Below are 18,409 nucleotides of genomic sequence, written 5' to 3'. Positions count from 1 at the left end.
AAAAACCTTTTTCACGCAAAATGCAATAAAAGCAAGTATTTAGAATAAGCCAGTTAAGTAGAAAAATTATTCATGAACCGTATAAATTTATGTGGGCATGGCTAACTGTTCTATGTAGCTTATTATATTTGACGGAACATCAAAATTAAGCAATATGGTTTCAATGCTTGCCGGAGAACTATTAACCTATTATAAGCCAAGGGGGTAATCATTTTAGCGCAGTTCATATGAAAGATTCGTGGGGTTTGGCAAGTTAAAGGGAAGGATAGGATGGATCTATAAGAATGTACAATTGTTAATATTTTCCGCCATTTACCTTGAGTAGTTGAACTATTTAAATATAGGGGGCTTATGTGGGCTAAGCTCGGGTTTCCATCATACGAGTCGCTATATTGTTGTTGAGCAACAAAAATTAAGGCAAAAACAATCAAGGGCCAAGTATTTAATGTGCCGGTCAAGTAATCGGATAAAATTATCGGATAATTCTATATAGCTGTGAAAATTCCACGAAAGATAAAAAACGAGGAATATGTAACATAAAACTTGAATTCGTCAGTATATTTACGGTATATTTTTTAAATGAGATGTTTCGGTATATTTCTGACGGTCGGACGGTATATTTGATCGATAAGTCGCGGTCACACTGCACAGCTGATTTGCATAGTCTACAAGCGTTGCGTTCGGAAATAAATAATTAATTAATTGCTGAAAATATGGAATAAACGGCAAGAATGTTCATATAACCACATGCAACAGCAGTTGTGTGGAATTCTCTATCGCGACTTGGCAAAAAAAAACACGTTGCGTCAATGCGCAGCAAATGTGGCTAAAAAAGGCGATGTGTAGTTATGATTTAGCAAAAACAACAAAAACAGCAGCCAGAAAGTGCTAATAAAAAATACACACACACATACAGCGAAGGTGAAAATTATAAATTAATAAATGTGCGCTCTGATAGCATATCACATTAGCGAAATATGCTTAAATTTCGTGTTTCCAAGCAATCAAATCTGTGAATTGCAACAGAAAATAATTTCAAGGTTTGCAGCAGGCGAATAGAAAGCAGAAAGGTAATTGAAAAATAGAACGATTTTGGCACAAGCGCAGTTGTATAGTGTAGCTATGTATTTTTGTTGTCTGGCCGACAACGACGAGACCATGGTTAGGTGGGTGGGGCGTGATTTTGGGAGCTAATATATATGTTGTGCGAGTTGTGTGTGTGTGTGTGTGCGTGTGTCTGTGGTGAAAACAACAAACCGCCTGCTCCTCCCATACCTCTCCATCACGGACCAGACCAGACCAAAAGACGGAACGGAAAGAAAAGGAAAACTATTGTATGCAAAGCCAGAGCCAGCAGCAGCGACGTCGACAGCATCGGACTGCGGGAAGAGAGTAGGAGAGCGAATTCCTCCCTGCCTGCCGCCCTGTAACGTTCTCTCTCTCCCATGTAATTTGCCGCAATTTTTGCCTTCTTTGCATTGCAATGCCATGCATTCTCAGTGTGTCACACTCACACACACTCGCAGGCAAGGTCTCTCAAAAAAAAAGGCGCGCTTCGTACCCGTGCCCGTGTCCGTTCCCTTTCCCGTTTCGCTCTCTCCTTGATTTTCGCAAGCTCCACCATTTTCTAAAACGCCACACACTCTCTGCTGACGCCAGCGCCAAATCATTCGCCATCATCTCGTCACTCTGCCTGCCGGTCCATCCTCCTCAGTGCTCCACAGAGTGCCTGCTGTCTGTTGCGAGCCGCCACCGCTTGTCGTTGCAGCATTTCTTAATTCAGTTCAGTTCTCATCTTCGTTTATTTAATACAAACTGTTTTCCGTGGCGTCTAGTTCCCTCTCTGTATTGTGTATTTGCTCAACTACAGATAATCAAATTTATATTGTGCATGCAAAGAAATAAGTAAAACATGCAAAACGACTGCGATCGCGGTTGCTGAACAGGCACAATATTCGACAAACAACGACGCCGCATTGTGAGTTTGGTTTCAAATTCCCCCCCAGAGAGTGGAAGGATCTGTGTGTCTGTGTGAGTGTGTGTGTGTGATACGATCGTTTATTGAACTTTAGGAATATTGCAGTTATTCAAAGCCGGTTAGGAACTAACATAACCTCAAAGATTGGATCGGCAATGCATATTTACCGTTAGTTTGCAGCGTGAGATAAGTTCTCCATCTCCCTCTCTCTCATCATATTAAATGTAATGGTGCAAAAATTGGCAACAATTAAACAACAAGAAATGTGAAATTTCATCCAAAAAGTTAAATATAAAAAAGTAAACATCGGTAAATTCCCCAGCTCCGCATTTAATACAGTAATTGGGCCCCGTTATGTTTTAATGTCTGCTTACACCACACACACACGAACCCCATACGTACCAATACAGAAACAGCTCTGCATTGCTAAGAGCGCAGCTGGTAGAGAAGTGGAGCGGGGTGCGTCGCCTCGGCTTTAATGTATAACAGTAGATAGCAAAAGCAGAAAAGAAAAAAAAATCGAAGAAAGTCGCAAAAGCAAAGGCAGGCAGCAGAAACAAGATTCGAAATGAGCACACAAAAGCAATGGAAATTAAATGAAAAGTGCGAACTGCAAAAAACCTAACCAAACTTCTCGACGACTACAGCAGGGCCTCACACTTAACGACTACCCCTCCCCTTCCTTCACTGTTCTGTTCTCTTTGGTCGCTTTGGCATAAAGAAATTTAATTCTAATGATTTCCTATTTAAATTAAATTATTTGCCATTTTATTGATTTACTATCGATTGCGAAAAGCAAGTTGTCGAAGGTGTTATGTATTTGCTTGGTGTTCATTTGTTGCCCTGATAAGCCCCCGATCGAGGGCCGGACGGACCCATGGCGAATGCTAATTTCCCTTTTGCCAATTACAGATAGATTACTATTGTAGCCGCCGGTGCTGCGGCTTTGCTGCTCTTGTTGTTGCTGTCGCTTGGCTGGTAAATTTATTAAATTAGCGAAAAAATTGATTTGATTAACTTTTGAGATGTGTTTGCGGCTGTGAGACGGTGGCTTGGGGTTTATTTTATTATCGCCCAAGTGCCAAAACAACAACATCAGCAACAGGTGACAAATTCTTGGAAAATATGAGAAATTGTTTGATCTGATCACGTGGCTGGGGATACAGACCGATTCGGATCAGTAGGCTAGGCGTACTCTACATAAATTGGTTTAGCACTCAGTAACGTATATACATATTTCTTTTGCAGTAACGCAACCAAATAATCCAACAAAGAAGCCGCCACAGTTGAAATATCAACACAAACCCCACTTAACATATTCCTAAAAACGGAAGAAACTAAAAACCGAAATAACAACGAGATGAAGTACTCAACTGGCACAACAGACAACGCGATGTCCTGCGGCATCGACAGCAACACAAACTCCAACAGTGCATTAAACGATATGCAGCCCAAAACCTCCACACCCACACAGACACACTCCCACAAGGAGGCCACATCTACGACAACGCCCGCGAAAACAGGCGCAACACAAATGCATACCACCCATACCAATACCATTGCCAACAGCAACTGCAATTCCAATCCTCATCAGCCGGCTAACGCGCTGTTCTGCGAGCAGGTGACCACAGTGACAAATCTCTTCGAGAAGTGGAACGACTGCGAGCGAACCGTCGTCATGTACGCGCTGCTAAAGCGTCTGCGCTACCCGAGCCTCAAGTTCCTTCAGTATTCGATCGACAACAATTTGACACAGAATCTGGGGACCTCGCAGACGAATCTAAGCAGCGTGGTCATCGACATCAATGCCAACAATCCGGTCTACTTGCAGAACCTGCTGAATGCATACAAGACGTTTCAGCCCTGCGATGTGCTGGATGGCATGTCCTCCTCCTCCTCCGACAAGGACTCGATGCCGTGCTATGGCAGCGATTTTCAGATCACAACCTCCTCGCAGTGTGATGAGAGGAAGCTGTATGCCCGCAAGGAGGATATACTCCACGAGGTGCTGAACATGCTGCCGCTGCTGAAGCCGGGCAACGATGAGGCCAAACTTATATACATGGCCCTGATTCCGGCTGCTGTCAAGGACACCATGCAGCAGATTGTGCCCACGGAGCTGGTGCAACAGATCTTCTCCTACTTGCTCATTCATCCGGCCATAAGCAGCGAAGATCGACGATCGTTAAACATTTGGCTGCGACACCTCGAGGACCACATTCAGGCAGCCGCCGCTGGTCTTACGAATCGCAGCTACTTCCTGCAGCCCTCGCCACAACTGGTCGCAGGAACCAGCTCCACGGGCAGCTCATCGGCAGCTAGTTCTTCGGCGGCCTCCTGCTCTTCGGTGGCCTCTTCATCACTGAGTAACCTAGGGAGCAGCTTGTGCACCACTAGCAGCTCGCGATCGTCGCGCAGCAATGACTGGCAAACGATTGCCCCGCCCAGCAAGCAGCAACAGCAGCAGCACAAACTCACCGGCGGCGACTGGCGAGGCAGCGGGGGCTCCAGCGGATCGATTAATCCACTCTGTGATAATTTAAATGGTATTACCCTGAACGAATTAGCTTCTAGTCAGAATAGCTTAGGCCTGTCGCTGGACAGCAGCTCCTTGCTGGTCAACAGCGTCGTGGCGGGAGCGGCAGCGGGCTCAATGCTTGGCATCGGTGGCACCGAAGACCATGACACGTCATTCAGCAAGAATGGCACGGAAATCCTCGACTTTGAGCCCCCCATTATGGCAGATGTGGGTGAGGCCAGCGGCATAAGCAATCTCTGTCAGCAGGTAATAGAAAAAGAAGCCCGAAGTAATCTCATAAACATAATACTAAATGATCGCTTGCAGCCTCCCACCTCACATCATCAACAGCTGTTGCAACCGCCTCCGTCAGGTCCACAACTGCCCTACGCCTCGATATTGATGGGTAATGTGGGCGATCAGTTTGGTGACATCAATCGCTGGAGTCTGGACAGCAAAATAGCAGCCCTGAAGACGCGGCGCTCCAACAGCTTGACCACTCAAACAATCTCCAGCTGCTCATCCTCATTCAACTCGTCAGTGATCACGGTCAACGACAACTGCTCCAACTCCACAGAGAATCTGGCCCAGTTTGCCAACAAACCGAGGAGTTTCTCTCTCTCCATTGAGCATCAGCGCGGAGCTTTGGCGAACAGTGGCTCCGATACGCGGCTGGACGAGTTCAAGCCCGGCTACATCAAGTTCCAGACCCGCAATGTGGGCATGTCGGGGATAGGCCTCTGGCTGAAGTCCCTACGGCTTCACAAATACATTGAGCTGTTCAAGAACATGACCTACGAGGAGATGCTGATGATTACAGAGGAATTCCTCCAGAGCGTGGGTGTCACAAAGGGTGCCTCCCATAAGCTGGCCCTCTGCATTGACAAGCTGAAGGAGCGTGCCCACATCCTCAGCAGGGTGGAGCAGGATCTGCACGCGGGACAGATTAAGCTCAGTACGGCTGTCGAGGAGCTAACACACATTGTGCTGACGCCAATGAAACCCGTGGAGTCTATGGGGCCACTGGAGGAGAACATTGGTCATCGCTTCCTCAAGGTCATCGACCTGGTCAGCAATGCCGTCCAGGCGGATCCCTACTGTGTCCAGGACGATGAAACAATGGGTGTGTTCATGTGGATACTTGATCGTTCTATTCATAACGAGGCATTCATGAACCATGCCAACCAACTCAAGGAACTCAAGTTTAAGCTGTCCAAGCTGAAAATCTCAATGGTTTCAAAGCTGCACCATGTGAAGACTCCCGGCGTACCCACTGGCGGCAACATCAACAAACCCAGGTGCTTTTCAATCATACTATTTAATTCTTTCTAGTATTCTAATTAATCTATGTTTTAGATGGAATGGCAAGACTCGCAAGTGTGATCCCAAGAATGGCAGCAGTGATAGGATTAACAATCGGAAGAACTCTAATGACATGTTGAATTTCTCCCTGAACTGCCTGCAGCATCCCCTGCCGCATCACCAGCAGCAGCAGCAACAACAACCACCGCCACCGCCGCTACAGCAATTTGAGTACAACGGCTACGGCGGTCCGTCGCATCAGCCGCAGTATAAGAGTTCTTCATATCCCAGCTTCATGAGCAATCACCAACAGCAGCAGCAGCCACCCAAGTCGCATCACCATGCCCAGCAAATGCAGCAGATGCTTCAGCAGCACAACCATTTCCCGGCCTTACCGCAGCAGACGCCACCGCAGTCGCATCGTCGATCGCTGAACAACCTCATTTTGGTAACTGGTGGGCCACAGCAGCCGCAGCAAATGGTCTTCAAGCCGGGCCAGGGGGTGCTTACCACCAACACCAACGGCTCCAACGATAGTCTGGTCATGGATTCAAGGAGTCAGCAGCAGCCACGCAAGCCAAGCCTAAACGGTCTTAGCGCGAACGGAAATGGTGGAGTGTCCAGTTCGGAGCAACATCCAAAGAAGACCATGGCCGCCGTGGTGATGGTTAGTAGTCAGAGTCAGGAGTCGCAACACAGCGATCATCAGCATCCACCACAAATTTTAATCAACAACAACAATAACAACAACATACTGAACAACAATTTGATTAACCAGCAACAGCTGCAGTTGCTGGCGGCTGCTGCCGCTGCAGTGGGCAGTGGCAGCTGTCTGTGCCCATGTCCTGGTGGTGGTGGCGGCAGTGGAGGGGCCTGCAGCAACACTCTCTGCCAACAGAGCAGCAAGAACAACAATCACACTGCAGATCATTGCCTGTCCCAGCCGCAGCATCAGTTGATTAGCCTAAGCATGGCGCCGCACGAATATAAAATGAACGATTTTAAGAGCCTGGAACAGCTCGAGACGTTGTGCCGCCAAATGACTGAACAGGCAATGAACTGAGCCAACTCGCTCGCTCAGCGATGATTTTGTGGCAGTTTTTGTGTTCACTGCGTTTTGAAGATTGATTTCATAAACGAAAATGAATGTGTTTTTATATCTAGTTCTGTAAGAAATTCGCTTATATGTTTGTGTCGTGTCGCGTCTAATTGTAATGCTCGTTGTTTCGCCACCCCCCCACACACACACACACACCACCCCGCCCCGCCCACCCTCCACCCACCAGAGCCCACAGCCCATGCAATTTTTGTAATCGTTTTTAGTTTGTAAGCTCTGCTAGTTTGTTTAAATGTTAAGTTTTGAGTTGTGTGCCAGGGCTCCTCTGTGTGTCGTGTCTGCCGCGCTGGCGGTGCCCGGAGCCCCTCCCGCTGCCCAACGGCTGGCCGTTGGAGCTGTGACAAGAGCTCTAGCTGCTTTCGCGCCTCCCCCAATGAACGAACTCCCTAACGAAGCCTGCGTCTGTGCCTGCGCCCGGGCTCGGCCAGCTATCTGGCGGGCAGCAGAGATGCCTCTGTAGCGGCCAATGTTATTAATGTTTAAGTTTTGTAAATGTTGTCGCCATTTGTAGTTCAACTAACAAGCCACGCCCCAATCCCACACAGAACACACAACACATACACTATATCACACCACTATCACTTCTCTCTATGTAGGAAAATTTGGCCAAATTTGATCAACATTTTACGCTATTCTAAACCACACATCAATATCCAAGCACACAAACACGAACCACTTCGCCAAACGATAACAGATCCGATCCCCCGGCAAGAAGACGACAAAAGAAATCGTTTATTTAGTAAAAATTTACATAGTGAACTCTGCATCGTGACCATGAGACTGACTAAGATTACTTTTTCGCAATTATAAACACTAGGAAAGAAAAGGAGGAGAGCTGGAAGGAGGAAAGGGACTGAAAATTGAGAAATGTGAAAGGAAAAAGGAGAATTGAGAAATGTTTGAGCGAATCAAAACACCTTGCTTGCTGAATGAAGTAGAACTCCCATATAACGGATGGTATGTGTTTATATACATATACACATGCACATAATTTATTTTAAATTTAATGGAATATATTTGCTGAACACCGTATAACTACAAACAAACCAAAAACCAAACCAACCTTCGAATAGGTTTCGAAATGTTTCAATGTTTGCGTTTTTAAGTTGGTGAATCGATCGGAGCTATATATTGTATTTTGTATAAGTAAGCGTAAGCTCCCAACCCCTACCCCATACCCCTTACCCACCATGTACGTGTTGTCGGACACCGTGTTGCACATGCAGCCGGACGGACGTTCATGAGATCATTGTCATTTGTATTCATTGATTTATATGTAACTGTAACTCTACGATTAATTATTTTTTTCGTATTAGTCAATTGTTTATTTGTAAAAACGGCATGTTTTAGTTGGTTTTTTTTAATATTTATACATACCAGTATGTACTGCGTCTGTAGGTCGCATCCTAAGCATAAGACGGGCAGAGCTAAAATGATACGGCAGCCAAAAAAAAAAATACCCTAAGATACGCAGTACCGCGTAGCCTATGTTTATTTTATTGTACAAAAAGCTGATCAAACTGTAAGCTTGCTTAAAAAATTTTTTTTTTTCCTCATTATCACTGTTTGTCCATAGTTTCGCAAACTTATTGTAACTCGAAAATGCTTTTATGTATAAAAACCAAAACAACAAAATAAAAGAAACGAAATAATGTACGGCCAGAGGAGTAACAGAAAGCCGAAAGCAGCCTAAATAAATAAATGTAAATGTATATTGCAAACTAGCGAAAATAGAGAGTTCAAAGTTATCCGCAAAACTATTGTAAAATTTCAAGTTAAAGATTGTAAACTGCCACTACGGATCGGTTAAGAGGCAGGTGGCATTTTGAATGTTTGGCGAATTAGAGAGAGAGAGAGAAAGGTAGGGAGAGGGAGGGAGAGAGAGAAAGAGAAGGGCCTGCAGCTTATCAAATGTGAGCCCCCAATCAAGAGTGTACCTACCCTACACATATACACACATACAATACCTACCATATATTTATTTTAAATAAATTATTTCGAGATTTAAAATCGCTCTCACTGTTTATTTGATTCGATACCCTAACAACCGAACAACGCAGGTTGCCATGCGTCCAACTTCCCTGTTGTTTGGGGTAAAACAAACTCGACTCGACTGGGAACCTTTATATCGAAGCTAGCCAGCACACGAAAACGTTCAACAATATTCTACAATTTGTCCCAAGCAAAATTTTCTAGATTTACAGAATGAGCCGACATCGCTATAACAATGTGCATCTGAAGGCGCTGCCAGGTGCCTTGATGGTGGAGCAGGAAGACCAACAGGCGGTTGGCGCACAAGGCAGCACAGAAAAGTTGCCCATGTGGCCAAGTGAGCGCATTGCACCGGGGGGTGCTGGAGCCTTTCACTCGACCAAAGTGAAGTATAGCAAGGAGACCTCTGATTTAATCCGTCGTAAGTGTCATTAGACGCGACTGCCATTACCCGTATGGTCGGTTTTTACTACTGGTTTCGAATTTCCTTAGTGCTCGTTAAGGAGTCCAAGATGTCCATATTGATGCGTAAGCAAATCGATGAGAGTCTGCGCAATGGGGAGCCATTGCCGTTGCCCAAGCCACCACGTCCAAACACCAACAATGACCCGGACAAGGAGACGTTGGCCATTCTCGATCGCGCTCGCAACGCCAAGCGCAAGAATCTGCGCCAGATTGAGGCCAGTGGTGCCTACAAGACGACCTACTATCGCCCACCCACAGACAATCGCATGGCCGGAGAGAAGGCCAAGTCCCAGCTGCAGTTCACAATGGCTGGCACACATCTGGCCGATCCGGCCGTGAAGCCGTTGCGACGTCCCCGTGAGGAGCCACTCGTAACAGAGGAGGATATCATTAACGAACGTAAGCGGAGAAACTGGCTCGTACCTAAGTAGAATCATTACTCATCCGTTTACTTTGCAGTCCTCGATCAGATCAACGAACGGGCCATGTGGCTGACCGAAATGGAATCGTTGGGGCAGGGCAAGAAATATCGCCCAGAGATTCGCGATCAGATAGCCGAGCGCTTGCATCGCATCCAGGCCTTGGAGTCCAAGATTAAGATGAAGTCTGTGGGTGGCTACCGTTTCGTCGACTAACTGTGTTAATCTGTTATATAATCTATGTGTTAAATGTTGCTTTTGACCCTATAGGGCACCCAGAAGCGAATAGAACCAATTCAATAAATGCCAATATATTGTGTACATTCCAAATTGATAATTTTGCTGGAATTTTCGGTTAACATTTGATTAATAATAGCTTTATTCAACCTTTTAGCATTCGTATAATTTCGATTTCGTTAAAATTTCTTTCGATCTGGCACATATTTAATACACACACATTTTAACAATTTAAGAAGCCCGAACTCAATGAATTCTTCTGCTTGCGATTTTTTTTGGCAAAATGAGTATAAAGTACGATAATAAAAATTCATAGATTTAATTAAAAATATCGAATAAATTACTGAAGTATACGTATATCTGCATATATAGAATATACGGCTAAATATATATGTATGTACCTGTTCCTACGCTCTACCTCTTGTTTTTGTATATATATATATACTTTATGAACGCATCTGTTAGTTCAAAGTTTAATGATACATTCAAAAAAATATTTGTGAACTCTGCTTGTGCTCAGCCATAGATACGACCATCGCGATTCGCTCAACAAGATGGCATGTGGCAGCGGAATTCACCAGCTGCCTCTGCGAAACGATTGCGTATCAAGTAGCCGCTAATGACTTCGGCAACTTCGTGTGGGCGGTCCTCGTGCACGGCATGCCCGCAGCGTGCCAAGACTTGCATTTGGAAGCGACCCTGCATTTGGCCAACTGTCAAGGTCCTATCTAACCCATCGATGCTGGCCAACAAAAGTTGCTTGGGCAATCGAAGGTTCAGAAACTTGTCGCTCAGGCCTGAGAACCAGCCCACCCAGTACTTCTCTGACTTTGAGAGATCAATGCGCCAGGTGTAACTGAAGGAAAAGTGGGTTAAAAGACTTGTGTACGTGTGTGTGCTTAGGGTTTAACTTACTTCTTGGCAGCTTCAGTGGCCTCTTTGGTCGTGGTGGGTTTCTTAAATTCGGTGCCAGCTGCTTCACCGTCGGCGCTGCCTTCCTCACCATCGCCCGGAGGCGAAACTTCTTCATCTTCGGAAATGCTGAACGGATTTGGAAACATGCTCGAGTGATGCGCCTCCTCCAGCACATCATCGGGTAGTGGCAGGTCATTCGTTGCCAGTTGATTCGTTGTACAGCTGGAAATGGGCGATTCGGTCAGACATTTATGAGAAATGGCTATGGAACACACTATGGAGCACTCACTTGATTATCTGCCCGGGCATTGAGACTTTGGCACTGTCCACATTGCGCACCTGTCCGCTTCTTATGCACCATTCGATGGCATTGGGAATACTCTGGAAATACTTTGGACGGGAGCGGAGGAAGCTTTGCATGCTGGCGAGCGCCTCCATGGCAGTTCCCTCAACCACATCGATGACGGTAATGCCGATTAAATTGGGCACCAATGCCATAGAAGCAAAATGGACTGCAATGGCGCCTCCCATGGAGTGGCCGACCACAAAGAGTTGTGGCACTTCTTCTGGATACAGTTTAAGAATCAAATCGCCAATATCCCTAGGGTCAAAAAATCAATAAAAACGACCACTGAACAGAGGTCAAGGTGGTACTCACTTTGACAACGTATCTGCCGAGAGGTCATCCTCGTCGCCCACCTTGCTATCACCGTGGCCTCGCAGGTCAATGCACAGGCACTGGCAGTGTATCATGCTCGTCACCTCGGACTGCAAATTAAATGAATAATGGAATTATCATCCCATATCCCAGACACGCAGTCAGAACGCCAAGGCAAAACAGCTGCGGAATACATACACAAAAGTGCGCCCAGGTAAGTGCCGAGTAACCGCCGCCATGTAGTAGCAATAGAACGGGGCCCGGCTTCTCGGGCTTCTTGGTGCGATAGACACGAAAAGTTCGCTGCTCATCCACCGTGACATCCTCCTTTTCGGCAAAGAACTCGTTCCACATGCCCGGCTTGTAGTCACGTATGCGCGACTTCTTGAAGGAGTCTCTGTAATTAACCAATTTGGGTATTAATCTATACTACTCCCTCCCTCCCACGCAGGCAGCAGCATCCTAGCAAAAACTTACGCTCTACCAATGCGCCCGCTAGGAATGGTGGGTGGCAATTTGCCCTTGAGCATGGTTCGCTGTAAGTTCGACATTGCGCTCGATTGTCTCCGCAATAAAAGCCACAATTGGGAATCTTTTATCTCAAGTGCAGGACTTTGTTTTCTGCTTTTCCCAAGCTTTTACGCGTTTTCAAACTTATTTACTTCTTGTCGTAGTCAGTAGCAGTGTGACCGCGGACTTATCGATAAAATATACCGTCCGACCCTCAGAAATATACCGAAACATACCGCCTCATTTTCAAAATATACCGTAAATATACGGTTGTAGTTTACATTTTCCTCGTTTTTGATCTTCCGTAGAATATTCTAAGCTATATAGAACACTTAGCCATGCCACATAGTTTTATCCGATTAATGAATCAATTTTCTAATTGACTGGCTTAACTTAACCACTTGCTTTTATTGGATTTCTATATAACGTTGAAAAGGAAAAATAGATTGTCGAAATTGACAAAATATACCATTATATACCGATATACCGTCGGTTCAATTTTGACCTCAAAAAATACCGAAAAGTATTCAAAATACCGTAATGGGTCACACTGGACCACGGATTTATATGGATATTAAATATACGGTCAGAACTTTAGGAAATATAAAATTCTTTTTCCAAAATATACCAAAAAATATACTTAAAAATCCAATTTTTCATCTGAGCTGCGTCAAAATTATGCAAGTTTCATAATTTTCGTGGGAATATTTCAACACCCCCCTGGTCGACAACAGGCTAATCGTTCTCTGTTCATGATCGGAATTCATTTCATCGATTTTGATATTCAGTTTAAAATTACTAGTTAACTGGAACCCTCTAACCTGAACACATAACTTTATTCGATTGATGAATACATTTTCCACAAGATTGGCTTGCTTTATGGGATTGCTATAAAATAAGGTTTAATCGAAAACGGCCAAAGCACAAAACGTGAGTGAACATGAAATGAACTCTTGTTGCTTGTCAACCGGTGGTATGCATGTTTGAATATCTATTTCATTTAATACGAATTAAAGCTCTGTTTTCAAAGCTGATTTGAAACAGCAGTTTCATCATGACAATGGCCCGCAGGAAGACCCAGGATAGGATGAGGATTTACGGCGGAATCGCACACGGAGGAGCAGCGGACGAGCGGATTGGATAAGTGGATTTGATGCCGAACGACAGTCTGGATCCCCACGATTCTGGGAAAGTAGGCTTTTCGCCGATCTGGACTTATTTCGCCGAGATAGACCCTCACGAACTCTTAGTTGGGCAAAGCAATATATATTGGTTTTTTTTTGCACGCTATATCTCTGCTATACGGCAGCCGATTGGGGCCGCAGCATGTCTTTTCGTGATCGGCAGAGTCCTGCCAATCGACTGCAATCGGAAAAAAGGACATCCACTTCTTCACGATTTTTGCAACAAAACATGATGTAACCATCATTAAATTTGCCAAAAAGCGACCTCATTTTCGTAGTCGAGATTTTGATGCCGCTCGACAGTCGGGATCCTCGCGATCCTGGGAGTGTTGCTGCTTCACCGACCTGGCCCTATTTTTCTGAGATATAGCCTTCCGAAGATTGACATATCAATAAAATACTGGTTTCTTCGGCACGCTATATATCTGCTATATGGCAGCCGATGGGGCCGCGGCATGTCTTTTCGTGATCGGCAGAGTCCTGCCAATCGACTGCAATCGGAAGAAAGGACATCCCTTCTTCACGATTTTCGCAAAAAAAGATGATGTAACCATCATTAAATTTGCCAAAAAGCGGCCTCATTTTCGTAGTCCAGATTTTGATGCCGCTCGACAGTCGGGATCCTCGCAATCCTGGGAGTGTTGGTCCTTCACCGACCTGGCCCTATTTTTCTGAGATATAGCCTTCGGAAGATTGGCATATCATTAAAATACTGGTTCCTCCTGCACGCTATATCTGTGCTATACGGCAGCCGATGGGGCCGCGGCATGTCTTTTCGTGATCGGCAGAGTCCTGCCAATCGACTGCAATCGGAAAAAAGGACATCCACTTCTTCACGATTTTCGCAAAAAAACATGATGTAACCATCATTAAATTTGCCAAAAAGCGGCCTCATTTTCGTAGTCCAGATTTTGATGCCGCTCGACAGTCGGGATCCTCGCAATCCTGGGAGTGTTGGTCCTTCACCGACCTGGCCCTATTTTTCTGAGATATAGCCTTCCGAAGATTGACATATCATTAAACTACTGGTTTCTTTGGCACGCTATATCTCTGCTATACGGCAGCCGATTGGGGACGCAGCATGTCTTTTCGTGATCGGCAGAGTCCTGAAAATCGACTGCAATCGGAAAAAAGGACATCCACTTCTTCACGATTTTTGCAACAAAACATGATGTAACCATCATTAAATTTGCCAAAAAGCGGCCTCATTTTCGTAGTCGAGATTTTGATGCCGCTCGAAAGTCGGGATCCTCGTGATACTGGGAGTGTTGGTCCTTCACCGACCTGGCCCTAATTTTCTGAGATATAGCCTTCGGAAGATTGGCATATCATTAAAATACTGGTTCCTTCTGCACGCTATATCTCTGCTATACGGCAGCCGATGGGGCCGCGGCATGTCTTTTCGTGATCGGCAGAGTCCTGCCAATCGACTGCAATCGGAAGAAAGGACATCCCTTCTTCACGATTTTCGCAAAAAAAGATGATGTAACCATCATTAAATTTGCCAAAAAGCGGCCTCATTTTCGTAGTCCAGATTTTGATGCCGCTCGACAGTCGGGATCCTCGCGATCCTGGGAGTGTTGCTCCTTCACCGACCTGGCCCTATTTTTCCGAGATATAGCCTTCGGAAGATTGGCATATCATTAAACTACTGGTTTCTTCGGCACGCTATATCTCTGCTATACGGCAGCCGATTGGGGCCGCAGCATGTCTTTTCGTGATCGGCAGAGTCCTGCCAATCGACTGCAATCGTAAAAAAGAACATCCACTCCTTCACGATTTTCGCAAAAAAAGATGATGTAACCATCATTAAATTTGCCAAAAAGCGGCCTCATTTTCGTAGTCCAGATTTTGATGCCGCTCGCCAGTCGGGATCCTCGCGATCCTGGGAGTGTTGGTCCTTCACCGACCTGGCCCCATTTTTCTGAGATATAGCCTTCGGAAGATTGGCATATCATTAAAATACTGGTTTCTTCGGCACGCTATATCTCTGCTATACGGCAGCCGATGGGGCCGCGGCATGTCTTTTCGTAATCGGCAGAGTCCTGCCAATCGACTGCAATCGTAAAAAAGGACATCCACTCCCTCACGATTTTCGCAGAAAAACATGATGTAACCATTACTAAATTTGCCAAAAAGCGGCCTCATTTTCGTAGTCCAGATTTTGATGCCGCTCGACAGTCGGGATCCTCGCAATCCTGGGAGTGTTGGTCCTTCACCGACCTGGCCCTATTTTTCTGAGATATAGCCTTCGGAAGATTGGCATATCATTAAACTACTGGTTTCTTTGGCACGCTATATCTCTGCTATACGGCAGCCGATTGGGGCCGCAGCATGTCTTTTCGTGATCGGCAGAGTCCTGCCAATCGACTGCAATCGGAAAAAAGGACATCCACTTCTTCACGATTTTTGCAACAAAACATGATGTAACCATCATTAAATTTGCCAAAAAGCGGCCTCATTTTCGTAGTCGAGATTTTGATGCCGCTCGAAAGTCGGGATCCTCGTGATACTGGGAGTGTTGGTCCTTCACCGACCTGGCCCTAATTTTCTGAGATATAGCCTTCGGAAGATTGGCATATCATTAAAATACTGGTTTCTTCGGCACGCTATATCTCTGCTATACGGCAGCCGATGGGGCCGCGGCAAGTCTTTTCGTGATCGGCAGAGTCCTGCCAATCGACTGCAATCGTCAAAAAGGATAACCATCATTAAATTTGCCAAAAAGCGGCCTCATTTTCGTAGTCCAGATTTTGATGCCGCTCGACAGTCGGGATCCTCGCGATCCTGGGAGTGTTGGTCCTTCACCGACCTGGCCCCATTTTTCTGAGATATAGCCTTCGGAAGATTGGCATATCATTAAAATACTGGTTTCTTCGGCACGCTATATCTCTGCTATACGGCAGCCGATTGGGGCCGCAGCATGTCTTTTCGTGATCGGCAGAGTCCTGCCAATCGACTGCAATCGTAAAAAAGAACATCCACTCCTTCACGATTTTCGCAAAAAAAGATGATGTAACCATCATTAAATTTGCCAAAAAGCGGCCTCATTTTCGTAGTCCAGATTTTGATGCCGCTCGACAGTCGGGATCCTCGCGATCCAGGGAGTGTTGGTCCTTCACCGACCTGGCCCCATTTTTCTGAGATATAGCCTTCGGAAGATTGGCATATCATTAAAATACTGGTTTCTTCGGCACGCTATATCTCTGCTATACGGCAGCCGATGGGGCCGCGGCATGTCTTTTCGTAATCGGCAGAGTCCTGCCAATCGACTGCAATCGTAAAAAAGGACATCCACTCCCTCACGATTTTCGCAGAAAAACATGATGTATCCATTACTAAATTTGCCAAAAAGCGGCCTCATTGTCGTAGTCGAGATTTTGATGCCGCTCGACAGTCGGGATCCTCGCGATCCTGGGAGTGTTGCTCCTTCACCGACCTGGCCCTATTTTTCCGAGATATAGCCTTCGGAAGATTGGCATATCATTAAACTACTGGTTTCTTCGGCACGCTATATCTCTGCTATACGGCAGCCGATGGGGCCGTGGCATGTCTTTTCGTAATCGGCAGAGTCCTGCCAATCGACTGCAATCGTAAAAAAGGACATCCACTCCCTCACGATTTTCGCAGAAAAACATGATGTATCCATTACTAAATTTGCCAAAAAGCGGCCTCATTGTCGTAGTCGAGATTTTGATGCCGCTCGACAGTCGGGATCCTCGCAATCCTGGGAGTGTTGGTCCTTCACCGACCTGGCCCTATTTTTCTGAGATATAGCCTTCGGAAGATTGGCATATCATCAAACTACTGGTTTCTTCGGCTCGCTATATCTCTGCTATACGGCAGCCGAATGGGGCCGCAGCATTTCTTTTCGTGATCGGCAGAGTCCTGCCAATCGACTGCAATCGAAAGAAAGGACATCCCTTCTTCACGACTTGCGCAAAAAAAAATTATGTAACCATCATTAAATTTGCCAAAAATCGGCCTCATTTTCGTAGTCCAGATTTTGATGCCGCTCGACAGTCGGGATCATCGTGATCCTGGGAGTGTTGGTCCTTCACCGACCTGGCCCTATTTTTCTGAGAGATAGCCTTCGGAAGATTGGCATATCATTAAACTACTGGTTTCTTCGGCACGCTATATCTCTGCTATACGGCAGCCGATTGGGGCCGCAGCATGTCTTTTCGTGATCGGCAGAGTCCTGCCAATCGACTGCAATCGGAAGAAAGGACATCCCTTCTTCACGATTTTCGCAAAAAAACATGATGTAACCATCATTAAATTTGCCAAATAGCGGCCTCATTTTCGTAGTCCAGATTTTGGAGCCGCTCGACAGTCGGGATCCTCGCGATCCTGGGAGTGTTGGTCCTCCACCGACCTGGCCCCATTTGTCTGAGATATAGCCTTCGGAAGATTGGCATATCATTAAAATACTGGTTTCTTCGGCACGCTATATCTCTGCTATACGGCAGCCGATGGGGCCGCGGCGTGTCTTTTCGTGATCGGCAGAGTCCTGCCAATCGACTGCAATCGTAAAAAAGAACATCCACTCCTTCACGAGTTTCGCAGAAAAACATGATGTAACCATCATTAAATTTGCCAAAAAGCGGCCTCATTTTCGTAGTCGAGAGTTTGATGCCGCTCGACAGTCGGGATCCTCGTGATACTGGGAGTGTTGGTCCTTCACCGACCTGGCCCTATTTTTCTGAGATATAGCCTTCCGAAGATTGACATATCATTAATATACTGGTTCCTCCTGCACGCTATATCTGTGCTATACGGCAGCCGATGGGGCCGCGGCATGTCTTTTCGTGATCGGCAGAGTCCTGCCAATCGACTGCAATCGTAAAAAAGGACAGAAACTTCTTCACGATTTTCGCAGAAAAACATGATGTAACCATCATTAAATTTGCCAAAAAGCGGCCTCATTTTCGTAGTCGAGATTTTGATGCCGCTCGACAGTCGGGATCCTCGTGATCCTGGGAGTGTTGGTCCTTCACCGACCTGGCCCTATTTTTCTGAGATATAGCCTTCGGAAGATTGGCATATCATTAAACTACTGGTTTCTTCGGCACGCTATATCTCTGCTATACGGCAGCCGATTGGGGCCGCAG

The 18,409-nt window shown here is 45.9% G+C and overlaps 3 protein-coding genes across 7 annotated transcripts; 2 read left to right on the top strand and 1 right to left on the bottom strand.

Annotated features, from left to right (window-relative positions):
• Window positions 1-1,003: 1,003 nt before the first annotated feature.
• LOC6603024 (protein Smaug) lies at window positions 1,004-7,553 on the top strand. Of its 5 annotated transcripts, XM_026993692.1 has the most exons (4): window positions 1,693-1,978; window positions 3,227-5,794; window positions 5,853-6,465; window positions 7,512-7,553. In XM_026993692.1, exons 2-4 carry the CDS (start codon window positions 3,339-3,341, stop codon window positions 7,551-7,553), a joined length of 3,111 nt encoding a protein of 1,036 aa, XP_026849493.1. In that variant the 5' UTR covers window positions 1,693-1,978; window positions 3,227-3,338. The 5 variants fall into 5 exon arrangements, with proteins under 5 accessions (XP_026849490.1, XP_026849489.1, XP_026849493.1 ...); XM_026993689.1 differs by lacking the exons at window positions 1,693-1,978; window positions 7,512-7,553 and adding an exon at window positions 1,004-1,070 and having other exon boundaries at window positions 5,853-6,861; XM_026993688.1 differs by lacking the exon at window positions 7,512-7,553 and having other exon boundaries at window positions 1,692-1,978; window positions 5,853-6,861.
• A 1,474-nt stretch (window positions 7,554-9,027) lies between these two features.
• LOC6602984 (UPF0193 protein EVG1 homolog) lies at window positions 9,028-10,125 on the top strand. The gene is made up of 3 exons (XM_002028010.2): window positions 9,028-9,328; window positions 9,400-9,771; window positions 9,832-10,125. Exons 1-3 carry the CDS (start codon window positions 9,121-9,123, stop codon window positions 10,005-10,007), a joined length of 756 nt encoding a protein of 251 aa, XP_002028046.1. The 5' UTR covers window positions 9,028-9,120; the 3' UTR covers window positions 10,008-10,125.
• Window positions 10,126-10,171: 46 nt separating this feature from the next.
• On the bottom strand, window positions 10,172-12,247 carry LOC6602985 (protein phosphatase methylesterase 1). Its single transcript, XM_002028011.2, has 6 exons — window positions 12,079-12,247; window positions 11,800-11,998; window positions 11,602-11,711; window positions 11,233-11,544; window positions 10,944-11,165; window positions 10,172-10,884 (listed from the first exon to the last, which is right to left on the bottom strand). The coding sequence occupies exons 1-6, from the start codon at window positions 12,150-12,152 to the stop codon at window positions 10,575-10,577; spliced, it is 1,227 nt and encodes a 408-aa protein (XP_002028047.1). The 5' UTR covers window positions 12,153-12,247; the 3' UTR covers window positions 10,172-10,574.
• Between the last annotated feature and the right edge of the window lie 6,162 nt (window positions 12,248-18,409).

This window comes from Drosophila persimilis, unplaced genomic scaffold (assembly GCF_003286085.1).
Source record: "Drosophila persimilis strain 14011-0111.01,24,50 unplaced genomic scaffold, DperRS2 tig00000868-arrow-arrow-pilon, whole genome shotgun sequence".
Taxonomy (NCBI): domain Eukaryota; kingdom Metazoa; phylum Arthropoda; class Insecta; order Diptera; family Drosophilidae; genus Drosophila; species Drosophila persimilis.
The sequence above is the reverse complement of the archived record's forward strand: the minus strand, read 5'-3'. Positions and strand labels throughout refer to the sequence as shown.

Excerpts from the sequence above, each read along its gene's own strand:
- LOC6602984 (XM_002028010.2), top strand. The coding sequence starts at position 9,121 with ATGAGCCGACATCGCTATAACAATGTGCATCTGAAGGCGCTGCCAGGT. Across the intron at positions 9,329-9,399 it reads GACCTCTGATTTAATCCGTC|TGCTCGTTAAGGAGTCCAAG; the intron begins GTAAGTGTCATT and ends GAATTTCCTTAG. Across the intron at positions 9,772-9,831 it reads GGAGGATATCATTAACGAAC|TCCTCGATCAGATCAACGAA; the intron begins GTAAGCGGAGAA and ends TTTACTTTGCAG.
- LOC6603024 (XM_026993689.1), top strand. The coding sequence starts at position 3,339 with ATGAAGTACTCAACTGGCACAACAGACAACGCGATGTCCTGCGGCATC. Across the intron at positions 5,795-5,852 it reads GGCAACATCAACAAACCCAG|ATGGAATGGCAAGACTCGCA; the intron begins GTGCTTTTCAAT and ends TCTATGTTTTAG.
- LOC6602985 (XM_002028011.2), bottom strand. The coding sequence starts at position 12,152 with ATGTCGAACTTACAGCGAACCATGCTCAAGGGCAAATTGCCACCCACC. Across the intron at positions 11,999-12,078 it reads AGCGGGCGCATTGGTAGAGC|AGACTCCTTCAAGAAGTCGC; the intron begins GTAAGTTTTTGC and ends GGTTAATTACAG. Across the intron at positions 11,712-11,799 it reads TTACCTGGGCGCACTTTTGT|TCCGAGGTGACGAGCATGAT; the intron begins GTATGTATTCCG and ends TTTAATTTGCAG.